Source organism: Anomaloglossus baeobatrachus, chromosome 5, assembly GCF_048569485.1.
Source record: "Anomaloglossus baeobatrachus isolate aAnoBae1 chromosome 5, aAnoBae1.hap1, whole genome shotgun sequence".
NCBI classification, from domain to species: Eukaryota; Metazoa; Chordata; class Amphibia; order Anura; family Aromobatidae; genus Anomaloglossus; species Anomaloglossus baeobatrachus.
Genome location: NC_134357.1, coordinates 541,295,535 through 541,322,472, shown reverse-complemented (window position 1 = coordinate 541,322,472; position 26,938 = coordinate 541,295,535). Strand labels below are relative to the sequence as shown.

Below are 26,938 nucleotides of genomic sequence, written 5' to 3'. Positions count from 1 at the left end.
ATGTCCCATACACACGGCTCCGCTCCATACACCTCGTACACACACGGCTCCGCTCCCCACACCTCGTACACACACGGCTCCGCTCCCCACACCTCGTACACACACGGCTCTGCTCCGTACACACACGGCTCCGCTCCCCACACCTCATACACGGCTCCGCTCCCCACACCTCGTACACACACGGCTCCGCTCCATACACCTCGTACACACACGGCTCCGCTCCCCACACCTCGTACACACACGGCTCTGCTCCGTACACACACGGCTCCGCTCCCCACACCTCATACACGGCTCCGCTCCCCACACCTCGTACACACACGGCTCCGCTCCATACACCTCGTACACACACGGCTCCGCTCCCCACACCTCGTACACACACGGCTCTGCTCCGTACACACACGGCTCCGCTCCCCACACCTCATACACGGCTCCGCTCCCCACACCTCGTACACACACGGCTCCGCTCCCCACACCTCGTACACACACGGCTCCGCTCCGTACACCTCGTACACACACGGCTCTGCTCCGTACGCCTCGTACACACATGGCTCCGCTCTGTACACCTCGTACACACACGGCTCCGCTCCCCACACCTCGTACACACACGGCTCCGCTCCGTACACATCATACACTCACGGCTCTGCTCCGTACACCTCGTGCACGCGCGGCTCTGCTACATCCACACTGTAAACCCCTCCTGACCCCACACATAACCTTCCCCTCATCCAGCACCATGACACACAGCAGAGTCCTGCACACACTGAGGAGCTGATCATGTGACCCCTGACTCCTCCCCTCCATGTGACATCATCACAGGTCCTGGAAGCACACAGCAGCCAGGTTAGTGGGCGTGGCCGGCTTGGTTGGTGGCGTGGTGATGTTTCCCCCTGCATCCCCCCATCTGGAGCTCTTACCCCCGCTTATATTATTATTTACTGTATTATTATTATTATTATTATTACTAATGTTTATTCAGTCTGGCAAACATCGGGCTGCATTTTGAACACGCCCTCTATCACGTGACTCATTACGTCATATCTGAAAAGAGCCCATACATTCTAGCATCTACCATCTGATCAGTGTGCAGCTGCTCTGCAGGTGGAGGTATGTGGAGATTCCCAATTACTGGGCGCAGGGGGAATTAACCCCTTCAGCTCTGAGGTTATTTTGATGTTTTTGTATGGACACTTTCTAAAAATCATTATGTTTTTGTTCCTTGTCCTGTGATTGATGCAGATGGCCCAACAAAGAAACAAAGGAAACATATTATTCTCGAAGTACGGTACCCCTTTAATGGCATGCACAACAGTGTGATAACAACATTGTGCCCCTTATGCTGTATGCATGTTGCCCCCACATAGTATAATGTTCCCACAGTACAGCCATCCCACACACAGTATAATGTTCCCACAGTACAGCCATCCCCCCACACAGTATAATGTTCCCACAGTACCACCATCCTCCCCACACACAGTATAATGTTCCCACAGTACAGCCATCCCACACACAGTATAATGTTCCCACAGTACTGCATACCTCCCAACCGTCCCGGATTCTGCGGGACTGCCACCACACACTCCCGTGGCTCAAAGCTGATGTCCCGACTCCTCCCCTCAGTGCAGCTGATGTCCCGACTCCTCCCCTCAGTGCAGTGAATAAATTAAATTATTATCGGCTCTGACCAGGACTCAAACCTGTGCTCCATAGGCAGCAGCTCTACCTCTGAGCCACTGCCCATATTGTAAACCATGTGAAGATTTGGTAATCTTAACCTCTCAGGAGACAAAGCAGAAGCAGATTATTTAGCTGCAAAATTGATGGATAGATGATAGAGGGATATATATGTATACATGACAGATAATAGATACATACATGATAGATATATAATAGATAGACATATGGATAGATACATGATAGATATATAATAGATAGATAGCTACATGATAGATATATAATAGATAGATAGATACATGGTTAGATAGACAGACAGATAGGCGGGCTTTGCACACTACGACATCGCAGGTGCGATGTCGGTGGGGTCAAATTGAAAGTGACGCACATCCGGCATCGCATGCGACATCGAACTGTGTAAAGCCTAGATGATACGATTAACGAGCGCAAAATCGTCGTAATCATATCATCGGTGCAGCGTCGGCGTAATCCATAATTACGCTGACGCGACGGTCCGATGTTGTCCCTCGTTCCTGCGGCAGCATACATCGCTGTGTGTGAAGCCGCAGGAGCGAGGAACATCTCCTACCGGCGTCACTGCGGCTTCTGTAGGATATGCGGAAGGAAGGAGGTGGGCGGGATGTTTACATCCTGCTCATCTCCGCCGCTATTGGCCGCCTGCCGTGTGACGTCGCTATGATGCCACATGACCTGCCCCCTTAGGAAGGAGGCGGGTCGCCGGCCAGAGCGACGGTCGCAGGGCGGGTGAGTGCATGTGAAGCTGGTGTAGCGATAATTTTCGCTACGCCAGCTATCACACGATATCGCACCTGCGACGGGGGCGGGGACTATCGCGTGCGACATCGCAGCATCGGCTTGCGATGTCGCAACGTGCAAAGCCCGCCATAGATCGATCAATAGATCGATCGATAGATAGATCGATAGATAGATACATAGATACATGGATAGATAGATACATAGATACATGGATAGATAGATACATAGATACATGGATAGATAGATAGATAGATACATGGATAGATAGATAGATAGATACATGGATAGATAGATAGATAGATAGATACATGGATAGATGATAGATAGATACATAGATACATGGATAGATAGATAGATAGATAGATACATGAATAGATAGATAGATAGATACATAGATACATGAATAGATAGATAGATAGATACATAGATAGATAGATAGATAGATACATGGATAGATAGATAGATAGATAGATACATGGATAGATAGATAGATAGATACATGGATAGATAGATAGATACATAGATACATGGATAGATGATAGATAGATACATAGATACATGGATAGATAGATAGATAGATACATGGATAGATAGATAGATAGATAGATAGATACATGGATAGATAGATAGATAGATAGATACATGGATAGATAGATAGATAGATACATGGATAGATAGATAGATAGATACATGGATAGATAGATAGATAGATACATGGATAGATAGATAGATACATGGATAGATAGATCGATAGATAGATACATGGATAGATGATAGATAGATAGATAGATACATAGATACATGGATGGATAGATAGATAGATAGATACATGGATAGAAAGATAGATACATACATGGATAGATAGATAGATAGATAGATACATAGATAGATACATGGATAGATAGATAGATGGATAGATACATGGATAGATAGATAGATACATGGATAGATAGATAGAGAGATAGATAGATACATGGATAGACAGACAGATAGATAGATAGATACTGCATCTCTTTGTAGGTGAAGGAGTCAGATTTATTTGTACCCATAAAACTACTATAAAGAAATGTGGAAAAAATACAAAATTACAAAATGAAATTTTTATTTTTACCAACTTGGATTTGAACCAGCATCTTTCAAACCTGTCTCCAGCAGCCTCCTAGCTTTCCTAGCTTTCCTAGCTGCTCTAGCTGTTGAGCCACTAGGAATTGATGACATCAGACAGAGGATTTTATATGAATAGACCTACAATGCAGCCTCTTACACAGCAGATTACACAGGACACAGCTCCATTGTACAGAGAAGCGTTTCTGTGTCCTGTATTCTAGAGGGAGCGGAAAAGAGATTTTTTTTTTTTCTTTTAATAAAATTACTAAAAATAACAAAAAAATTGAATAATGTAAGTTTATTGCACTTTTTTCTAAAATAATAAACATCATAAATCAGCAAATAACATGGACATATTTGGTGTCCCTGTAATCGTAACGACCCGAAACAACGCAGCGATCAGATTACTGATGGGGATCGGTTAATGGCGGGAAAAAATGGCGCAATTTATTATTTTTCTTTATTAAAACCCATAAAAAATGTAATAAAAATGTATCATTGAGGCCATGTTCACACGTATCAGAAATGCTGCATGTTTTCTGCAGGTGTCCGGGCCATGAGCGCAATAACAATCTCCTCTGATTATTGCGTGTCTGCGGTATTTTTTATGCATTGTCCCTTATTTGATACATGTTTGGTGCAAATAAGCAATGTCATGTAGTGACACATAGAAATATAAGAAAATTCTGGCTGCTATGACTATTAACGAACAGTCTGGGGCATCTGCTGAATGACCCTTACTGACGAATGGGTGTGGCTAGGGGTGTGGCTAGGGGCGTGGTCAAATTTTGCCACGGCACGCTACGCGCGCCACTTACTTTGTCCTTCTTTCCTTTCTTCAAAAGTTGGGAGGTATGGTACTGCCATCCCACACACACAGTAGAATGTTCCCACAGTACCACCATCCCCCCACACAGTATAATATTCCCACAGTACAGCCATCCCCCCACACAGTATAATGTTCACACAGGACCGCCATCCCACACACACAGTAGAATGTTCCCACAGTCCGCCATCCCCCCACACACAGTATAATGTTCCTACAGTACCGCCATCCAACCCCCACACAGTATAAAGTTCCCAAAGTACCGCCATCCCCCGCCCACAGTATAATGTTCCCTCAGTACCGGCATCCCCCCACACACAGTATAATGTTCCCTCAGTATCGCCATCCCCCCACACTATAATGTTTTCACAGCACCGCCATTCCCCTCACATAGTATTTAAAACACAATAGTTGTATAGGCAGAAGCATGACTTCCATAGTGGAAGTTCACATGGCCACTATGGGGTTCATGAGTTGAGGGAGTAGGTATGGCTCTTCACAGCTGTAGGGGCCATCATACTGAGTGGGGGCTGTGGAGGCCATAATACTGACAGTTCATTATACAACCCCAGGCAAACATTATGGACTCACCTGGCTCTCAGGATGTTCATTCAGTTGTTTACTTTTGTTTAAAAAAAGCAGATCACAGACATGGCACAAAACTAAAGTAATTTCAAATGGCAACTTTCTGGCTTTTAGACACACTAACAAAAATCGTGAAAACATAATGTGCTAGCCAGTAACTATTACTTTTCAAGACCAAACAGGGAGAAAAAATTATGGAATCACTCAATTATGAGGAATAAATTATGGATTCACCCTGTAAATTTTCATTCCCAAAACTAACACCTGCATCAAATAAGATCTGCTCGTTAGTCTGCATCTAAAACGGAGTGATCACACCTTTGAGAGCTGTTGCACCAAGCGGACTGACCTGAATCATGGCTCCAACATGAGAGATGTCAGTTGTAAAAAAAGGAGAGGATTATCAAACTCTTAAAAAGAGGGTAAATCATCACGCAATGTTGCAAAAGTTGTTGGTTGTTCACAGTCAGCTGTGTCTAAAATCTGGACCAAATACAAACAACATGGGAAGGTTGTTAATGCTGGTAGACCAAGGAAGACATTAAAACGTCAAGACAGGAAACCTAAAGCAATGTCTCCAAAACAGGAAATGCACAACAAAACAAATGAGAGGAAACTGGAGTCAATGTCTGTGACCGAACTGTAAGAAATCGCCTAAAGGAAATGGGATTTACATACAGAAAAGCTAAACAATAAAAAGATGACTGCCTGAAGAGAACATGTAAATTTCCACAGTCATTGATGATATGGGGCTGCATGTCAGGTAAAGGCACTGGGGAGATGGCTGTCGTTACATCTTCAATAAATGCCCAAGTTTACATTGAAATTTAGGACACTTTTCTTATCCAATCAATTGAAAGGATGGTTGGGGATGATATTATTTATCAAGATGATAATGCATCCTGCCATAGAGCAAAACCTGTGAAAACATTCCTTGAAAGAAGACACATAAGGTCAATGACATGGCCTGCAAATAGTCCGGATCTCAATCCAATTGAAAATCTTTGGTGGAAGTTGAAGAAAATGGTCCATGACAAGGCTCCACGTGCAAAGCTGATCTAGCAACAGCAATCAAGGAAAGTTGGAGCCTGATTGATGAAGAATAGTGTTTGTCACTCATTAAGTCCATGCCTCAGAGACTGCAAGCTGTTATAAAACCCAGAGGTGGTGCAAACAAATACTAGTGATGTATTGGAGTGTTCTTTTGTTTGTGTGTTTTTCATGATTCCATAATTTATTCCTCAGAATTGAGTGATTCCATCATTTTTTCCACCTGTTTGGTTTTGAAAAGTAACCTTTACTGGCTAGCACATTATGTTTTCATTATTTTTTTTAGTGTTTCTTAAAGCCAGAAAGTTGCCATTTGAAATGACTTTAGTTTTGTGACATGTCTGTGATCTGCTTTTTTTAAACAAAAGTAAACTGAATGAACATCCTCAGAGCCAGACGATTCCATAATTTTTCCAAGGGGTTGTACTGTATGTGTGGGGGAAGCTATGGGGGATGTTCTACTATGAAGGAGCACTATATAGTAACACTGTGCTGGGAGTATAATGCTATGTTAGTAGCACTGTGGGGACATCATACTGGGGAATAAAAACATCAAGGCCGATGCATTTGTGAAGGATATTTTTTTTTGGCTAAAAATATGATATACAGTATATTTTTTTTTTCACTCAAATGTGATCACTTTTTTTTCTCAGGATCACAGTAGACAGCCGGCACTGGGAAGAACACGTTTGCCTGCTGTTTAAGCAAATTAGTATTCATCTCTCTCCTCGACAATAATCCTGCCCATCTCTCTGAACTGAAGCTGCCACCAAGAGGTGGGTGGGATTAAGGACTCGGGAATCAGTAAATATTTATTCTCTTTAATAGTGGCACGTGTGATCACCCACCTACTGGCTTTCTGCAGCTGCTAGGTGATCACGTGTGATGCTATTAAAGAGAATGAATATTCACTGGTCCATATGGCCATAATCCTGGGCATGGGGAGCAGTAAATATGCTGGCAGCTGACATCTGTGTAATAGAGGTAAGAGGGCGCATGGCAGTGACGTCATTCACTGCATCACTTACACGCTAAAGTCAGTTGCCGGCATCAGAGGAGGACACTGTGCATTGGGGGAGCAGAGGGATGGTGAATGAGTATAATATGTTTTTACTCTGTGCAGCATGATTGGGCCATGTATACCAGGATGGGCCAGTGATGAGGACCATATGTACCAGGATGGGCCAATGATGAAAAAAAATCCACAAGGTAGATGAAGATTCGGCACCAATTCCAAACACATACCTAGCTCCACTTAATAGTCTTTAACCGAAACAGACAGAGCTAAGGTAATACCAGCATTCAATACAGGGAGGTGCTCCACCTGGTAATCAGCACAACAGTCCAAATCCACAGAGGGAGAAAAGAAATAGTGGCACTCACATATTCAAATTTATTGAGAAGCACTTGTACAGCCCTGTTCTGGTACATACTGCCCTCATCCTGGACCCATCCTGGTATATATATGGTAGTCCCATTGTGGTACATATGGTCTTTGTCATGGGCCCAAATCCACATAGAAAAGAAATGGTGGCACTCACCCTTCATAGAAATTCTCTTTTATTTAATTAAAAACACATACAGGAGAGGGAAACGGGATATGTCTAAGACACAGGGCACGCCAAGACGACAGCAACCGTTTTGCGGCAGTAGGCGCGCGAAACCGTCACTGTCGTCTTGGCGCGCCCTGTGTCTTAGACATATCCCTTTCCTGTATGTGTCTTTAATTTTTGATTAAATAAAATAAGATTTCTTCGAAGGGTGAGTGCCACCATTTCTTTTCTCCCTCTGTGGACTTGGGTCCATGATGAAGGCCATATGTACCAGGATGGAGCCATATATACCAGGATGAGGCTATATATACACCAGGATAGGTCCAATATGAGGGCCATATGTACCAGAATGAAGCTGTACAAGTGCTTTTTTTAAACAATGCAATTTTTATTCAAGAAAGTTTTAAATTTACAACCGTACAGCAAAAGTAATATTTCCATCTCGCCATTACATGGCTGATCATGTAAACAATTTTTTTTTCAATAACATGAACCAACTAAACAATAGGAGTAGAAGACAAGTAAAGAAAGGAGAATAGAAAGAACAGAGAAAAAGAAGGGCAGCATTCCTGTGACCTATGAAAACCTATGTCCGGCGGACTTCTAAATCGATATCAGATTCAACGGATTATCAAGCCAGGGACCCCAGATCTGAAGATATGACTGGATAGAGTTGTTTGTGTATGCAAAAATTTTTTCAAAACAGCAAGTAGAATTTATGTCTGCTTTTATGTCATCTATTATTGGTAATGTTGAGCTCTTCCAGTGTCTCATTATAGCTAGTTTGGTCGCTGCGACAAAATGTGCTATTAATGCTCTGTTTTTAGGTAGGTTCGATTGAGTATTTAACAGCAATAATGTTAATGCTGATGAGGGGTGAATCTTCTTTCCCATAACCGAGTTCAAAAGAACATCGAGTCCATATTGGGTGTATCTTTGGACAATCCCATAATATATGCAATAGTGAGCCCCTACCTCCACAGTCCCTCCAAAAACGATCTGAGACCTTGGGGAAGAATGTATTAAGTTTTTGTGGCGTATAATACCACCTTAGTGTTGTCTTCATATAGGCCTCTATATGTGAACTGCAACGTAAGGTTTTATTAGCTACCGCTAAAGCTCATTTCCCGTCTTCCTCTGAGAACTTTATTCCCAGGTCCTCCTCTCATGAAATAAATGGAGCCGATTTCACAAACACCTCCCTGTCATTCATAAAAGAATAGATCGGTTTCAAACCTTTCATTGAGTTGCTTTGGTTGGCTAGATTTTGGTTAAGACCTGTGTTAACTCTCACCCGTAACAGTGGGGAAGATTGCAAATAATGTCTGATACGGAGGTATTTGTAAAACCCGTTATTTGGAATTGAGTATTTCTTATGTAAAGCTTCAAAGGAGTGAATCCCCGAGTCAGCCAGCAACAGTGATATGTCTGTGAGGCCTTTGCTTATCCAGATCCCCACATCCATATCCTGAATTAAATACTCCAAAGTCTCTAGTGGGGCTATTTCGTACAACTGGCTGCTGGGATGGTTTCCTTCTTTATGCATGGACTTCCACAATGCTGCAGAGTTTACTGTAGAGGTCAAAGGGGAAATTTGTTGGTCAATGTGTACAAGTGCTTTTTTAATAAATTTGAATATCATCAAAAAGTTAATTTATTTAATTTATTCAATACAAAAAGTAAAACCCATATATTATATAGTAAAGCAGGAGAGAAGCAAAGTCCTGCACCACCGCAGATTACCTGCAATATCGCTTGCGGTACCGCCTGTGCCTGTGCTCGGGTGGAGAGCCTGGAGGGTCCGACAATCCAAGAGCGGGGTGCTGGTCATAAAGCAAAGTCCATTGATGTAGCGTGAGAGTAGAAAGAGACCGCACTCAATCCGCTGTGAAGGATTTCTTTATTCAAACACGTGCAGAGTGGAGGGCTGGAGACACACTGTGAGCTGGCTCCTCAAGAATGGACGACAGCTGTTTCACCCAAATTGGGCTTCCAATTGGAAGCCCAATTTGGGTGAAACAGCTGTCGTCCATTCTTGAGGAGCCAGCTCACAGTGTGTCTCCAGCCCTCCACTCTGCACGTGTTTGAATAAAGAAATCCTTCACAGCGGATTGAGTGCGGTCTCTTTCTACTCTCACGCCATATATTATATAGCCTCATTACAAACAGAGGGATCTGTTTCACGTGTTTATTTCTGTTAATGTTGATGATTGTGGCTTACAGCCAATGAAATTTAACAAATGAACAGCACAAATCCCTATAAAATGAGTTTTTATTAACAAATATTAAAATCATCCAGATGAAAAACCCATAATCCCAAATATCAAAAATGGTGAGACAGGATCAAATGAGGGGTAGCCGAATATTAATGCTGTCACCAGGCAGAGGTCAAAGAATGTGGTCACAATCACCAAAAATAAATTCCTGAACAATGATGACCCTAATAAGTCACTAAATCTGACCCCTGCCTAACCACGGAGGGTATGACATCCTAACTTGATGGGGCGTCCACGTTCCTCGTCGGCTATCCCTTACTCTCCCTACAAGCAGAGTAAAAAAAAAAAAAAAAAAGGGTGGGACTCAGCACCGATTCCAGAAAATAAAATTCATAAACTTTGTTTTATTATCTAAAAGGTTATAGTATAAAGGATTCCAAGAGATACGTCATTTGGCTTGATGCGTTTCGGACAAAAACAGATAAAAGCAGTCCTTAATCATAAGCATTGATATGTTCTCAGAATAAGGTTTATATACCATTTGAAGCATAGCAAGTCAATAAGTGGAAAGGGTGTGTTCCTCCAAAATGTAAATGAGGGAGGAGAAACCGGCTAATTAACCCTTGAATGTAGAGAAAAGATATATAGAAATGTTGTATTGAAGAGGATTTCCGTTAGTTTAAATATGAAAATAATGTATATTAAATATTAATATGGTATGTAAGGTGAATACTTCATGGTAATATCAAACCAAAAGGAACAACTTGAAAAGCTATGAAAAAATGAGAATGTAAAAAATATATATGAAAAAATGTATAAAAAATATATATAAGACCATACAAATATATGTATTTGCTATCGGTATGTAGTACGCAATCGGTCAAATATATTAATGTGACGTCAAAATAGATTAAGTGTAAAACTGGAAAATCAGAAAAATATAAAAATATAAATGTTCAAATATCAATTATTTTATTATTATTGTGTTTTTTTAATTTTATATATATGCATATTTGTGTATCTAACTCGTTTGTTATCATGTTACTTATTTATGCGTTACTTTAATATCTATTGAAATCTATTAATTTTAATTATGCTTATTTTTGATGTATGCTGTATATGCATGTATATACTGTGTATGTATAGCCTGCTTTACACGTTACAATTACACATGCAATCTCGTATACGATTGCACACACCCCCATCGTATGTGCGACACGTTCAATTTGTTGACCGTGTCGCACAAACGATTAAATCCCGTCACACGCACTTACCTTCCATACGACCTCGCTGTGGGCGGCGAACAACCTGGAGTGGGAGGGACGTTCGGCGTCACAGCGACGTCACACGGCAGCCGGCCAATAGAAGCAGAGGGGCGGAGATGAGCGGGACGTAAACATCCCGCCCACCTCCTTCCTTCTGCATTGCAGGCGGGACCCACATATGCCACTCACACTGCAACTCCATCTTTCCTCATATGCCACTCACCCTGCAACTCCATCTTCCCTCATATGCCACTCACCCTGCAACTCCATCTTCCCTCATATGCCACTCACCCTGCAACTCCGTCTTCCCTCATATGCACTCACCCTGCAACTCCATCTTCCCTCATATGCACTCACCCTGCAGCCCCCCTCCCCCTCATGTCCCCTCTTTTCTCATTACCAATCATCATGTGTCCACATCTCCTTCAGGATTCAGTATCTTTGCTTTCTGCCCGGCATCCTGTGTCTCCTCCCACACAGTCACATGGGCGTGACATCATTGCAGGTCCTGCAAGATGAATTATATCTGCTGTGCTGCTTCTTCACCTGCCCGGTGGGAACTTTTGAAATGACACACGCAGCGCAGTACTGACAACGTCAGAGCGCGCGTGTGTGTCACTGACAATTAGTGCCGGCAGGGAACAGAGGAAAGACTCCTGCGTTCCGCTGCCTGAACTGACTGTGCGGACCTGCACAGGATCTCTCCCTGCTCGGCACGCTGCAGCCTGGCTCCACTGCACCGGCTGAAGACGGGCGGGCCGGTCACAGAGAGCAGGCGGGCCGTATGTGGCCCGCGGGCCGCCCCTTGCCCAGGTCTGGTGTAGACAATGCTTATGGCATTGCTTTAATGACATGTGTATGCTCATCGAAAAAAACATACATATACCTACTTGCACTTATATGAAGGTGAAGGAAAATCTCTGCAAAAAATTATTTCTTCAGCGCTCTATTGGGAGACCCAGACGATTGGGGTATAGCTACTGCCCTCTGGAGGCCACACAAAGCACTACATTAAAAGTGCAAGGCCCCTCCCCCTCTGGCTATACCCCCCCCGTGGTATCACGGGTTCTCCAGTTTTAGCTTTGTGTGCGAAGGAGGTCAGACATTCCATGCATAGCTCCACAGATTTTAGTCAGCAGTAGCTGCTGACTGTTTCGGATGGAAGAAAAGAGGACACATATAGTGTCCCCAGCATGCTCCCTTCTCACCCCTGGATGGTGTTGTAAGGTTGAGGTACCTATTGCTGGTACAGGGCTGGAGCCTGACATGCTGTTTTCCTTCCACATCCCCTGGTAGGGCTCTGTGGAAGTGGGATCCTGCCGGCCTCTCAGCTCTGATGCCGGGCTCCATCCACAGACCCATTAGAACCTGATGGAGACGGAGCAGGAGTACGATCAGGGACAGGCCCTGCATCATACAGGTACTCTGTGTCCCCGGCAGGCACAGACACACTCCGGGCTGGCTGGGTGTTGTAGTGCGCCGGGGACCGCAACGTGGAGTTGGTGTCCCTACAGATTACTGGGGGATTGTTTGTGTTTGGGAACGCAGCGCCGACCCCCTCTGGACCGGGCGGCGCTGCTGTGACTTGTGGTGCGCCGGGGATCCGCCGTCCGCGCTTTTACGGCGGCGGCGGTTATAAATTTAGTCCCCGGCTTTTTGGGCCTAGGACGCCGGCAGCTCCGTTTCGTTCCCGCCCCCACCCTGTCATTCAGGGTAGGGGAGAGACGCTGTTCGCTAGCAGCGACGAGGGCTGGAGCCTGTTTTACATGCTCCAGCCCTCTCACTTGGCACAGAGGGAAGCAGGCTTCCCGCTCTTGGCCAGGAACGCCCAGGGCCCGCCCCCCTTCCTCTCTCGAGACGCCGGCAGCCATTACATGCATGCCTGGCTGGAGGAAGGACGCAAGGCTCTGGGAGACCTGGACTAGGGGCTATCTGGCGACCACACACCCGCTTTTTAAGCGGGCGGTAAGCGATTTTTCTGTGCTGGTCCCTCTAGTGCCTCACTGTGTATTAGTGTACTGGGTACAGATATATAGATATTGTATTTCTTGCACTGTGAGGTGGGCTTCTGGCTGCATATCCCAGATCGCTCTGTGGAAGCAGCAACATGTCATCCTCAAAACGCAAGGCGGCCAAGGCAAAAAGGGCTGTGTATACTGCGTGTGCTGCATGTGGGGCTAATCTACCAGCAGGCTCCGATGACCCCCATTGTGTGCAATGCTCCGACCCGGTGCTGCTTCGCCAGCCGGAGTCGGGAGAGGTAGCGACCCAGGCTGAGACGCTTGTAAGTTCTGCCCCGGTGACAGGGACGGACTTTGCAGTTTTTGCAGATAACATGTCTGTATCTATGGCAAAAATCCTTGAAACCTTGCAATCTATGCATGGGGCTCAGTCCCTGGGCACGGCGAGGCCTCTGTCCTCAGGTCCCCCTTACTTGGAATGTATCCAGCCCACAGGGGGGTCCCCGGCTTCACAGGCCGAGGATTATGACTCAGATGATGGCCCCAGCCACCCTAAGCGAGCTCGCTGGGAAAGACCCTCGACGTCTTCACACTGCTCAGGGTCTCAGCGCAATCAGTCTCCCTGTGATGTGTCTGATGAGAGTGATCAGGAATCCACTCCTGGAACCCCTCTCAACCTGGATACCCCGGATGGGGATGCCATGGTAAACGACCTTATCTCAGCCATCAATAGGCTGTTGGATATTTCTCCCCCAGCCCCTTCAGCAGAAGAGGCGGCTGCGGAGCAGGAAAAGTTTCGTTTCCTTTATCCCAAGCGGAAATTGAGTGCTTTGTTAGATCACTCTGACTTCAGAGAATCAATCCAGAAGCACGACGCTCACCCAGAAAGGCGTTTCTCTAAACGATCTAAAGATACGCGTTTCCCTTTCCCCCCTGAGGTGGTCAAGCGCTGGACACAGTGTCCAAAGGTAGACCCCCCGATTTCCAAACTTGCAGCTAGATCCATAGTTGCAGTGGAGGATGGCGCTTCACTTAAAGATGCCAATGACAGACAGATGGACCTTTGGTTAAAATCTGTCTATGAAGCTATCGGCGCGTCGTTTGCTCCGGCATTCGCAGCCGTATGGGCACTCCAGGCTATTTCAGCTGGCTTAGCAAAAGTGGATGCTATCATGCATCCAGCAGTGCCGCAAGTGGCGCACCTTACCACGCAGATGTCGGCGTTTGCGTCTTACGCTATCAATGCGGTCCTAGAATCTACCAGTCGCACCTCAATGGCGTCCGCCAATTCGGTAGTTTTGCGCAGAGCCTTGTGGTTAAAGGACTGGAAAGCAGATGCTGGTTCCAAAAAATGTTTAACCAGTTTGCCTTTGTCTAGAGATAGACTGTTTGGCGAGCCATTGGCTGACATCATTAAGCAGTCCAAGGGTAAAGACTCCTCTTTACCACAACCCAGAACATCCAAACCTCAGCAGAAAAAGTGGCAGCAGAGGTTTCAGTCCTTTCGAGGTTCGGGCAAGACACCATTTACCTCGTCCAAAGGGACTCAGAGGACGCAAAGAAACTCAGATTCGTGGCGGACTCACACACGCCCCAAGAAAGCAAATGGAGGTACCGCTTCCAAAGCGGCTACCTCATGACTTCCAGCCCCCCCCCTCCGCATCGCCGGTCGGGGGCAGGCTCTCCCGCTTTTCCGGCATTTGGATGTCACAGGTCAAAGACCGGTGGGTGACGGACATTTTGTCTCGCGGGTACAGAATCGAGTTCAATTCTCGTCCTCCAGCTCGGTTCTTCAGAACCTCCCCACGTCCAGACCGAGCAGATGCTCTGCTGCAGGCGGTGGATTCCCTAAAAGCGGAAGGAGTGGTTATCCCAGTCCCTCCTCAGGAACAAGGGCAAGGGTTTTACTCCAATCTCTTTGTGGTTCCAAAAAAGGACGGCTCGTTCCGTCCTGTTCTGGACCTAAAACGGCTCAACAAACATGTGCACGCCAGGAGGTTCCGGATGGAAACCCTCCGCTCTGTCATTGCCTCAATGTCCAGAGGAGACTTCCTTGCCTCAATAGACATCAAAGATGCTTATCTCCACGTGCCAATTGCTACAGAACATCAACGTTTTCTACGTTTTGTGATAGGAGACGACCATTTTCAGTTCGTAGCTCTTCCATTTGGTCTGGCGACAGCCCCACGGGTCTTCACCAAGGTCATGGCGGCGGTGGTAGCAGTCTTGCACTCTCAGGGACACTCGGTGATCCCTTACCTAGACGACTTATTGGTCAAAGCTCCCTCTCAGGAGGCATGTCAGCACAGCCTGAATGCTACGCTGGAGACTCTACAGTCTTTCGGATGGATCATCAACTTTCCAAAGTCGATCCTATCACCGACTCAGTCACTAACGTATCTTGGCATGGAGTTTCATACTCTAGCAGCGATAGTGAAGCTTCCGCTGGACAAGCAGCGGTCACTACAGACAGGGGTGCAATCTCTTCTGCAGGGCCAGTTGCATCCCTTGCGGCGCCTCATGCATTTCCTAGGGAAGATGGTGGCAGCCATGGAAGCAGTTCCCTTTGCGCAGTTTCATCTGCGTCCACTTCAATGGGACATTCTCCGCCAATGGGACGGGAAGTCAACGTCCCTGGACAGGAAAGTCTCGCTTTCCCAGACGGCCAAAGACTCTCTACAATGGTGGCTCCTTCCCACCTCATTGTCTCAGGGAAGATCCTTCCTGCCCCCATCCTGGGCAGTAGTCACGACAGATGCGAGTCTGTCAGGGTGGGGAGCAGTATTTCTCCACCACAGGGCTCAGGGGACGTGGACTCCGCAGGAGTCCACCCTTCAGGTCAATGTTCTGGAGATCAGAGCAGTGTATCTTGCTCTACTGGCCTTCCAACAGTGGCTGGAAGGAAAGCAGATCCGAATCCAATCGGACAACTCCACAGCGGTGGCATACATCAACCACCAAGGAGGGACGCGCAGTCGGCAAGCCTTCCAAGAAGTCCGGCGCATTCTAATGTGGGTGGAGGACAGAGCATCCACCATATCCGCGGTTCACATCCCAGGCGTAGAAAACTGGGAAGCAGACTTCCTCAGTCGCCAGGGCATGGACGCAGGGGAATGGTCCCTTCACCCGGACGTGTTTCAGGAAATCTGTCGCCGCTGGGGAGTGCCGGACGTCGACCTAATGGCATCCCGGCACAACAACAAGGTCCCGGCATTCATGGCGAGGTCGCGCGATCAAAGAGCTCTGGCGGCAGACGCCTTGGTTCAAGATTGGTCGCAGTTTCAGCTCCCATACGTGTTTCCGCCTCTGGCGCTCTTGCCCAGAGTGCTACGCAAGATCAGATCCGAGTGCAGCCGCGTCATACTCGTCGCTCCAGACTGGCCGAGGAGGTCGTGGTATCCGGATCTGTGGCATCTCACGATCGGTCGACCGTGGTCACTGCCAGACCGACCAGACTTACTGTCCCAAGGGCCGTTTTTCCATCAGAATTCTGCGGCCCTGAACCTGACTGTGTGGCCATTGAGTCCTGGATCCTAGCATCTGCTGGATTATCTCAGGGAGTCGTTGCCACAATGAGACAAGCTAGAAAGTCGAATTCGGCTAAGATCTACCACAGAACGTGGAAGATTTTCTTGTCCTGGTGCTCTGCTCAGGGAGTGTCTCCCTGGCCATTTGCATTGCCCAAGTTTCTTTCCTTCCTGCAATCGGGGTTAGAAAAGGGCTTGTCGCTCAGCTCCCTTAAAGGGCAAGTTTCGGCACTATCCGTGTTTTTTCAGAAGCGTCTAGCACGTCTTCCTAAGGTGCGCACGTTCCTGCAGGGGGTCTGTCATATTGTGCCCCCGTACAAGCGACCGTTAGATCCATGGGATCTGAACAGGGTACTAGTTGCTCTCCAGAAGCCGCCCTTCGAGCCTCTGAAGGAAGTTTCCTTTTCTCGGCTGTCGCAGAAAGTGGCGTTTCTTGTTGCGATCACATCGCTTCGGCGAGTGTCTGAGCTGGCAGCTCTGTCATCTAAGGCTCCCTTCCTGGTGTTCCACCAGGACAAGGTTGTGCTGCGCCCCATTCCGGAGTTTCTTCCTAAGGTCGTATCCTCTTTTCATCTTAATCAGGATATTTCCTTGCCTTCTTTTTGCCCTCATCCGGTTCACCGGTATGAAAAGGCCTTACGTTTGCTAGATCTGGTGAGAGCACTCAGAATCTACATTTCCCGCACGGCGCCCATACGCCGTGCCGATGCACTTTTCGTCCTTGTCGCTGGTCCGCGCAAGGGGTTGCAGGCTTCTAAAGCCACCCTGGCTCGATGGATCAAAGAACCAATTCTAGAGGCCTACCGTTCTGCGGGGCTTCCGGTTCCTTCAGGGCTAAAAGCCCACTCCACCAGAGCCGTGGGTGCGTCCTGGGCATTACGTCACCAGGCTTCGGCTCAACAGGTGTGCCAGGCGGCTACCTGGTCCAGTCTGCACACTTTCACCAAGCATTATCAGGTGCATACCTATGCTTCGGCGGATGCCAGCTTAGGTAGAAGAGTCCTGCAGGCGGCAGTGACACCCCCGTAGGGGAGGGCTGTTTTGCAGCTCTAACATGAGGTATTTATTTACCCACCCAGGGACAGCTTTTGGACGTCCCAATCGTCTGGGTCTCCCAATAGAGCGCTGAAGAAGAAGGGAATTTTGTTACTTACCGTAAATTCCTTTTCTTCTAGCTCTTATTGGGAGACCCAGCACCCGCCCTGTTGTCCTTCGGGATGTTTTTTTGTTGTTTGCGGGTACACATGTTGTTCATGTTGAACGGTTTTTCAGTTCTCCGATGTTATTCGGAGTTAATTTGTTTAAACCAGTTATTGGCTTCCTCCTTCTTGCTTTGGCACTAAAACTGGAGAACCCGTGATACCACGGGGGGGGTATAGCCAGAGGGGGAGGGGCCTTGCACTTTTAATGTAGTGCTTTGTGTGGCCTCCAGAGGGCAGTAGCTATACCCCAATCGTCTGGGTCTCCCAATAAGAGCTAGAAGAAAAGGAATTTACGGTAAGTAACAAAATTCCCTTCTTTATATGTGCTTTATGTCTTATAAATATGTATTAAATAGAAGGAAAAAGACAGAAAAAGATAAAGATAAACACCCTGCCATGCACAAACTAATTGCGCACCTAAAGATACATCACAATTACATAGGGCTGTTAATGCAGATGTTAATGATAGATAATAGTTATTTTGGATATTGACACATGAGCTGTTAACTTATCTACCATTAACATCTGCATTAACAGCCCTATGTAAATATGATGTACCTTTAGGTGCACAATTAGTTTGTGCATGGTAGGGTGTTTGAAGGGAGAGTAAGGGATAGCCGACGAGGAACGGGGGCGCCCAATCAAGTTAGGGTGTCATACCCTCCGTGGTTAGGCAGGGGTCAGATTTAGTGACTTATTAGGGTCATCATTGTTCAGGAATTTATTTTTGGTGATTGAGACCACATTGCTTGACCTCTGCCTAGTGACATCATTAATCGGCTACCCCTCATTTGATCTTGTCTCCCCATTTTTGATATTTGGGTTTTTCACCTGGATGATTTTAATAATATTTGTTGTTAAAAACTAATTTTATAGGGATTTATGTTGTTCACATGTTAAATTTATGAAACTATCCCAATACTATTTCTTGATTTTGTTAGCCACTTAGAGCCAATGAAAACCCAAAAGTCATTATCTCTGAAAGTTAGAATATTTTATTACACCAACTGAAAAAATGATTTGAAACTCAGAAATGTTGGCACCTACTAAAAAGTAAGTACAGTAAATGTACTCAATACTTGGTCGGGGCTCCTTTTAAATGAATTATTGCATCAATGTAGTGTGGCATGGAGGTGATCAGCCTGTGGGCAGTGCTGAAGTGTCATGGAAGCCTAGGTTGCTTTGATAGCAGCCTTCAGCTCGTCTGCATTGTTGGGTCTGGTGTCTCTCATCTTTCTCTTGACAATATCCTATAGATTCTCTATGGGGTTTAGGTCAGGGGAGTTTGCTGGCCAATCTAGCACAGTGATACTGTGGTTATTAAACCAAGTATTGGTACTTTTGAGAGTGTGGACAGGTGCCAAGTCCTGCTGGAAAATGAAATTTACATCTCCAAAAAGCTTGTCAGCAGAGGGAAGCATGAAGTGCTCTAAAATTTCCTGGTTGTGCTGACTTTGGTCTTGATAAAACACAGTGGACCTACACCAGCAGATGATATGGCTCCCCAAACCATCACTGATTGTGGAAACTTCACACTAGACCTCAAGCAGCTTGGATTGTGGCCTCTGTACTTTTCCTCCAGACTCTGGGACCTTGATTTCCAAATGAAATGCAAAATTTACTATCATCTGAAAACTACAACTTGGACCACTGAGCAACAGTCCAGTTCTTTTTTTCCTTGGCCCATGTAAGATGCTTCTGGTGTTGTCTATTGGTCATGAGTGGCTTGACACAAGGAATGCAACAGTTGTAGCCCATGTCTTGGATACGTCTATGTGTGATGGGTCTTGAAGCATTGACTCCAGCAGCAGTCCACTCCTTGGGAATCTCCCCCAAATTTTTGAATTGCCTTTTCTTAACAATCCCATCAAGGCTGCGGTTATCCTGATTGCTTGTGCACCTTTTTTTTAATCACACTTTTCCTTCCATTCAATCTTCCTTGTGGCTTACCCTCTGTGTGGAGTGTGTCAATGACTGCCTTCTAGATATCTGTCAAGTCAGCAGTCTTCCCCATGATTGTGTAGCCTACTGAACAAGACTAAAGCCCACTTTACACGTTGCAATTAGTTGTACAATCGCATTTGCGATGTGACACGCCCAGGTTGCATACGGGATCTATGAGATTTCACGTTGGTCGTTCATTTGCTGTCACACGAGCGTTAGTAGTCTATGTTAAATTGGTCAATTTTGTGTGTGATCCTTTAGATCATGTGTTCTGTGACGTATGCATTGAGCACCTTTTTTTTTTTTTTATTTATTGACTTGCCAAGCGTGTGTAATGTGTAGGGATGCGTTTTTTCTATGTCATCTGCCATTCAGCTCTGCTACATGGCCGCTAACAGCAGACACAGACAGCCATGTAGCAGAGCTGAATGGCAGATGACAGCAGACACAGACAGAGCCGCACTGTCAGAATGAACTCGGGTGAACTTCACCCAACTTCATTGTGATGCTGCGGCTGTGTCTGTGCCGCGTCCTGATTAGCGGTCACCAGTGAAGACTCACCGGTGACCGCTAATCTCCTGAGTAACTGAAGTTAGCAGCCCTCTCTCATATACTCACCGATCCCCGATCCACGGCGCTGCACAGCATTCACACTGCTCCGGCGGCTTTTACTGTTTTGAAAAAGCCGGCCGCCCATTAAACAATTTCGTATTCCCTGCTTTCCCCGCCCACCAGCGCCTATGATTGGTTACAGTGAGACACGCCCCCACTCTGAGTGACAGGTGTCACACTGCACCCAATCACAGCAGTCGGTGGGCGTGTCTATACTGTGTAGTGAAATAAATAATTAAATAATTAAAAAAAACGGCGTGCGGTTCCCCCCATTTTTAAAACCAGCCAGATAAAGCCATACGGCTGAAGGCTGGTATTCTCAGGATGGGGAGCTCCACGTTATGGGGAGCCCCCCACCCTAACAATATCAGCCAACAGCCGCCCAGAATTGCCGCATACATTAGATGCGACAGTTCTGGGACAGTACCCGGCTCTTCCCGATTTGCCCTGATGCGTTGGCAAATCGGGGTAATAAGGAGTTATAGGCAGCCCATAGCTGCCAATAAGTCCTAGATTAATCATGTCAGGCGTCTATGAGACACCCTCCATGATTAATCTGTAAGTTACAGTAAATAAACACACACACCAGAAAAAAATCCTTTATTAGAAATAAAAACACACACATATACCCTGGTTCACCACTTTAATCAGCCCCAAAAAGCCCTCCTTGTCCGGCGTAATCCAGGATGATCCAGCGTCGCATCCAGCGCTGCTGCATGGAGGTGACCGGAGCTGCAGCACACACAGCCGCTCCGGTCACCTCCACACAGCAAATGAACACAGCCGCGCGATCAGCTGCTGTCACTGAGGTTACCCGCGGCCACCGCTGCATCCACCGCTGGATCCAGTGACAGCGGGTAACTTCAGTGACAGCAGCTGATCGCGCGGCTGTGTTCATTTGCTGCATGGAGGTGACCGGAGCGGCTGTGTCTGCTGCGGCTCCGGTCACCTCCATGCAGCTGCGGTGGAAGCGACGCTGGATCATCCTGGATTACGCCGGACAAGGAGGGCTTTTTGGGGCTGATTAAAGTGGTGAACCAGGGTATATGTGTGTGTTTTTATTTCTAATAAAGGATTTTTTCGGGTGTGTGTTTATTTACTGTAACTTACAGATTAATCATGGAGGGTGTCTCATAGACGCCTGACATGATTAATCTAGGACTTATTGGCAGCTATGGGCTGCCAATAACTCCTTATTACCCCGATTTGCCAACGCACCAGGGTAAATCGGGAAGAGCCGGGTACAGTCCCAGAACTGTCGCATCTAATGTATGCGGCAATTCTGGGCGGCTGTTGGCTGATATTGTTAGGGTGGGGGGCTCCCCATAACGTGGAGCTCCCCATCCTGAGAATACCAGCCTTCAGCCGTATGGCTTTATCTGGCTGGTTTTAAAAATGGGGGGAACCGCACGCCGTTTTTTTTAATTATTTAATTATTTATTTCACTACACAGTATAGACACGCCCACCGACTGCTGTGATTGGGTGCAGTGTGACACCTGTCACTCAGAGTGGGGGCGTGTCTCACTGTAACCAATCATAGGCGCTGGTGGGCGGGGAAAGCAGGGAATACGAAATTGTTTAATGGGCGGCCGGCTTTTTCAAAACAGTAAAAGCCGCCGGAGCAGTGTGAATGCCGTGCAGCGCCAGGGATCGGGGATCGGTGAGTATATGAGAGAGGGGGATAGACTGACATGGACTGAGAGTGAGGGACAGAGATAGTGACGGACTGACAGAGATTAGTGAATGACAGACATTGTGAGGCGCTTCAGAACGCAGCTTTTCAGCTGCGCTCTGAAGCAGACCTTTTTTAAGCTGCGGTGCAGAGCGCACACCTGCGCACATAGCATCAGACACCAAAATCGTATGAGGGATGTCACACGTTACAATTCACTAGGTTCTTGCAACAAAACGCTCAATTCTAGAGAATGATACGATGTGTTTGCGATCAACGGTTTTGCATTCAATCCTGATCGCATGTAGCTGTCACACGCAGATACGTCACAAACGATGCTGGATGTGCGTCACTTACAACTTGACCCCAACGACGGATTGTGAGATATATTGAAGCATGTGTAGCGGGCTTTAGGGACCATTTTATATGCTTAGGAGCCTTTGCAGGTGTTTTCTGTTAAGTATTCTAATTTTCTGAGAATGACTTTTTGGTTTTCATTTGCTGTAAGCCATATTAATCAACATTAATAAGAAATATACGCTTAAAATGGATCACTCTGTTTGTGATGACTCCATATAATGTGTTTCACTTTTTGTATTGAATAACTTAAATAAATTAACATTTTGATGATATTCAAATTTATTGAGAAGCACCTGTGTATACCAGGATGGGCCCAGGATGAGGGCTATATCTACCAGGATGGACCGTATATACCAGGATGGTATCAGGATGTGGATCATATATACAGGGATAGGAATCATATATACAAAAATGTGGCTCATATGTACCAAGATGGGGCCATATATACCATGTTGAGATCAAGATGGGGATCATATATGGATGAGGGACATATGTACAAGGATGGGGCCATACATACCAGGAGGGGATCAAGATGGGGATCTTATATTCCAGGATGAGGATCTTATATTCCAGGATGAGGATCTTATATTTCAGGATGAGGATCTTATACTCCAGGATGGGGATCTTATATTCCAGGATGGGGATCTTATATTCCAGGATGGGGATCTTATATTCCAGGATCTGGATCTTATATTCCAGGATGGGGATCTTTTATTCCAGGATGGGGATCTTTTTTTCCAGGATGGGGATCTTTTATTCCAGGATGGAGAACATTAGTATAGAACTGGCGGACATTACCCCCATAACAGTGTCAGCAGCAGATCTCCCTCATAAGGTGTACCCTAACCACCTTTTTTGCTTCACCCCACCCCCTATTTTCCTTCTCTAAAACCCACCCTGTTTCCCCAAAAATAAGACACTGTCTTTTATTTTTTTTTTGCCCTGAAAAAAGCACTAGGTCTTATTTTCTTATTCTCAAGGGAACATGGTTGGGGGTAAGTTTACCCCCACAAAAAGCAGACCCCCCCCCTTCCCAGGATCGTCATACTTACCAGTCTTGTGCGTCTGTATGGCTCCCAGTTCCTCCTTTGATCTCCCAGCAGGTATGCTGGCTGACATCAGATCTCACACACGCACAGGCACACACACATATATCACATTCCACATCATTTCTCTCTGTGATCTCCCAGCAGCTGTGCTCCCCTGCGTCTGGCCGACACTCCCACATCAGAACACAGTTACACATCAGAACACAGTCACACATCAGACAGCATACACACACACACACACACACACATCACTTTCCACATCATTTCTCCCTGTGCTCTCCGGTGGGCGGTCCCAGCAGCTGTTCTGCGCGCCGTCCTCCTCTGTCTCCTGCTGACACTCACAGATCCGATCGCATACACACACACACACACACACAGTCACACATCCGATCGCATACACTCTTACACACACTCACGATATTGCACATGCGCGTGCACACACTCACAACATCCGGAGATATCACTTGGTTCCGGCCATGTGATCCTCCGGCAGGTCCTGGAAGATCACTACACAATGCACACTATCGCCGCCGAGAAGGAAGCGATATCGCTGGATGTGGTGAGTGTGTGGATGCAATCTGTAGTGTGTGTGTGTGTGTGTGTGTGTGTGTGTGTTCCGCCGCAGGACCTTGATGCGCTCACCTGCTCTGGCGTCTCGTGAGTATGATCAGGGGTCTTCTCTCTTCTTTTTTCTCTCTTTTAGGGGTATCCGCTGTCTATATTGAAGTGTCCTGCAATGTCTTTAACTTTTTCACCGCTGCATGACACTTCATTAATGACAGCGGCTAGGTCTTATTTTCAGGGGATGTCTTATATTTAAGCCTCCCTGAAAATTCCTGCTAGGTCTTATTTTCGGGGGAGGTCTTATTTTCTGGGAAACACGGTAGGTGCGTCTTATAGTCCGAAAACTGCAGTAGTTATTTCTCATTTCAGGTGTAATGAATATCTCCTACAGTGTTGATAAATGAGACAAGAATTAGTGATCTGGAAGATGTGTCTATGAGATACGTATTCAGCTGCCGACTCCGAGGAAGAAACTGCTTGTTGTGTGTGTGTGTGGCCTAAAATGTTTAATTAATAGATATAAAGAAGAATAAACTGATACAGTAAAATAATAAAGCTCCTCATGTTTCTACATTTTATTTCCAGTAATTTTATTATTACACAGGATTCTTTATGATGTTACATCGGTTCATCTTATCGGCATTCAGGTCCCTGTAATATCAGATCCTATCAGTGGAAATCTTCTTTGTAAGATAATTTTCTTCCTGATTGACCTATCAAGGATGGATAAGGATAGAGAAAAGATGGCGGAGAGGATATTACACCTCACCCTAGAGATCCTCTTCCGGCTTACTGGAGAGGTGAGAGATTCTGATGACGTCACATTACATCATTCTTATCTATGGGAATAATAGATGGACAGAACTGGAGAGGTGAGGACTCTGGAAATGTCTGTAGTGAGATTTATTAATGTGTCTCTCCATAACCAGGATTACACAGTAGTGAGGAAGACCTCTAGTGAGCGCTGTCAGGCCCCTGTGTCTGAGGGATGGGGAAGACCCCTGAGCCAAATCACAGAGCCTCACCCCCTGATACATGAGGACATCAATGACCAGAAAATCCTAGAACTCACCTACAAGATGATTGAGCTGCTGACTGGAGAGGTGGGAATGCTGGGACATTATACAGTAATACTATGAATGGATCAGGGGGGTGACGGTATCATTGTATGTGTCAGGTTCCTATAAGGAGTCAGGACATCACCATCTATTTTTCCATGGAGGAGTGGGAGTATTTAGAAGAACACAAAGATCTGTACAAGGAAGTCATGATGAAGGTTCCCCAGCCCATCACACCACCAGGTAATAGACCGCACTTAATACAGATGGCCTATAATTATCTGTATGCAAAGAATTAATTCAGTCCCTGTATGTGTTTCCTCCAGTTTTATCCAGTAAGAGGACAACACCAGAGAGATGTCCTCATTCTTGTCTCCCACAGAACTGTAAACAAGAAAATCCCGATGTTCCTCAGGATCATCAGGTAAATGGAGAGAAGGTGTAATGAAATCTCTATGATGTGTAGACGGCTGTGAAGGTCTTGTTTTCAGTCTTGCTTTTTCCACCAGTATTTATATGTTTTATATTTGTTTTAGGGGGAAGAGCTGGATCTTATTAATCCTATAGAGACGTATGTGAGGGGTGATGAGTGGCGCAAAGAGGAGTTTCCCACAGATAACCAACCAGGTGAGCAGCAATCCAATGGCTGGAGGAGCATCACCGGGGAACAGCAAGCGATAGTTGAAGTTCTTGGAAAAAGCACTAGGAATTATAGGAACTAAAGCTAGAAGAAGGGTAGGAACAGTCTGGGTAGGACCGTTCTCAGGAGCTGAACATATTGAAAAGTCTGGATAAAGGGAAAATCTTCAAACCCTTTATCCTGACTTTTCAATTTCTTTTAAAACTGACTAACCTCAAAGAAGATTCCCACAAACCTCATAAAAAAACATTTCAACTGTTCCATGATATATCTCTACGGTAAAAAGAACACTTCAAATACAATAGCGTAATAGGGTCTTATCAAGATAACCAATGTATAGAATAAGGGAGAGTTCCTCGCCTGATACAGGTTCTGTCACACAACCATTTAGTGCACAGATTAGGCTGCTACAGACCAACTCACATATAGAAATGCCGAATGGAGAGGAATAGGTCAAATCTGCGCTGAGTGAACAAAAGAAGCTGAACGATGGATGAAGTAACAAATTCTGGCTGATAAATGTGGTTTATTTGTCAATTCGTTTTGAGGTTTCACACCTCTTCATAATGACAAACCATTTATCCACATGAATTCTTAACATCACCCATTCTTATTTATTACACATGCTTATAGGGCATCATCATATTCTGAAGTGCTTTACAGACCTCATTATTACTGTATCCCTTGGGGCTCGTAATTTAAATCCTTTATCAGTATTTCATTGAAAAGTGGGAGGAAACCTTAGTACCCAGAGGAAATCCATGCAAACACGGGGAGAACATACAAACTCCTTGCATATGTTGTCCTTGGTGGGATTTGAACACAGGACCCAATGCTGCAAAGCAACAGTGCTAACTACTGAACCACTGTGCTGCCCCATCCTTCAGATTCTTTTGTCCATTCAGCGCAGCTATAACCTATTCCTCTTAATTTGGCATTTTCCAGATAAATTTCTAAGCTGTGCGTGGTAGGTGTCACACAGAGTTTTGCACAAACTTAGTTGACTGTCATGGCAGCGTTGGGCTCTGTTCAAGATGCAAATTCTGACACTCCACCCGATTGGTTTCTCTGGTGTCAGGAATCAACACAGGCAGACACAGGCATCAACCTGCTGTGAGCTGATTCTAGCATGAGTTAGTCTCTGCTAGACTGCTTGTTATGCTCCTGTGATCACATGTGGTGGAAAAGCCAATCACATCTGCTCCCCTCCTATTTATACTGGATGAAATGTTCTACCCATGCCAGCTATAGGTTATCCTGTCTCTGATCTTTACTGTACCAGACTTTTTGGTGAAAG

The 26,938-nt window shown here is 45.9% G+C and overlaps 1 protein-coding gene across 1 annotated transcript in view; it reads left to right on the top strand.

The window, feature by feature from the left end:
• LOC142312943 (uncharacterized) overlaps window positions 1–26,938 on the top strand; it is a 275,262-nt gene that overhangs the window by 155,264 nt on the left and 93,060 nt on the right. Inside the window, 5 exon segments of the mRNA XM_075351931.1 lie at window positions 24,500–24,743; window positions 24,873–25,046; window positions 25,121–25,244; window positions 25,328–25,425; window positions 25,538–25,628. Coding sequence (XP_075208046.1) covers window positions 24,500–24,743; window positions 24,873–25,046; window positions 25,121–25,244; window positions 25,328–25,425; window positions 25,538–25,628 — 731 coding nt within the window.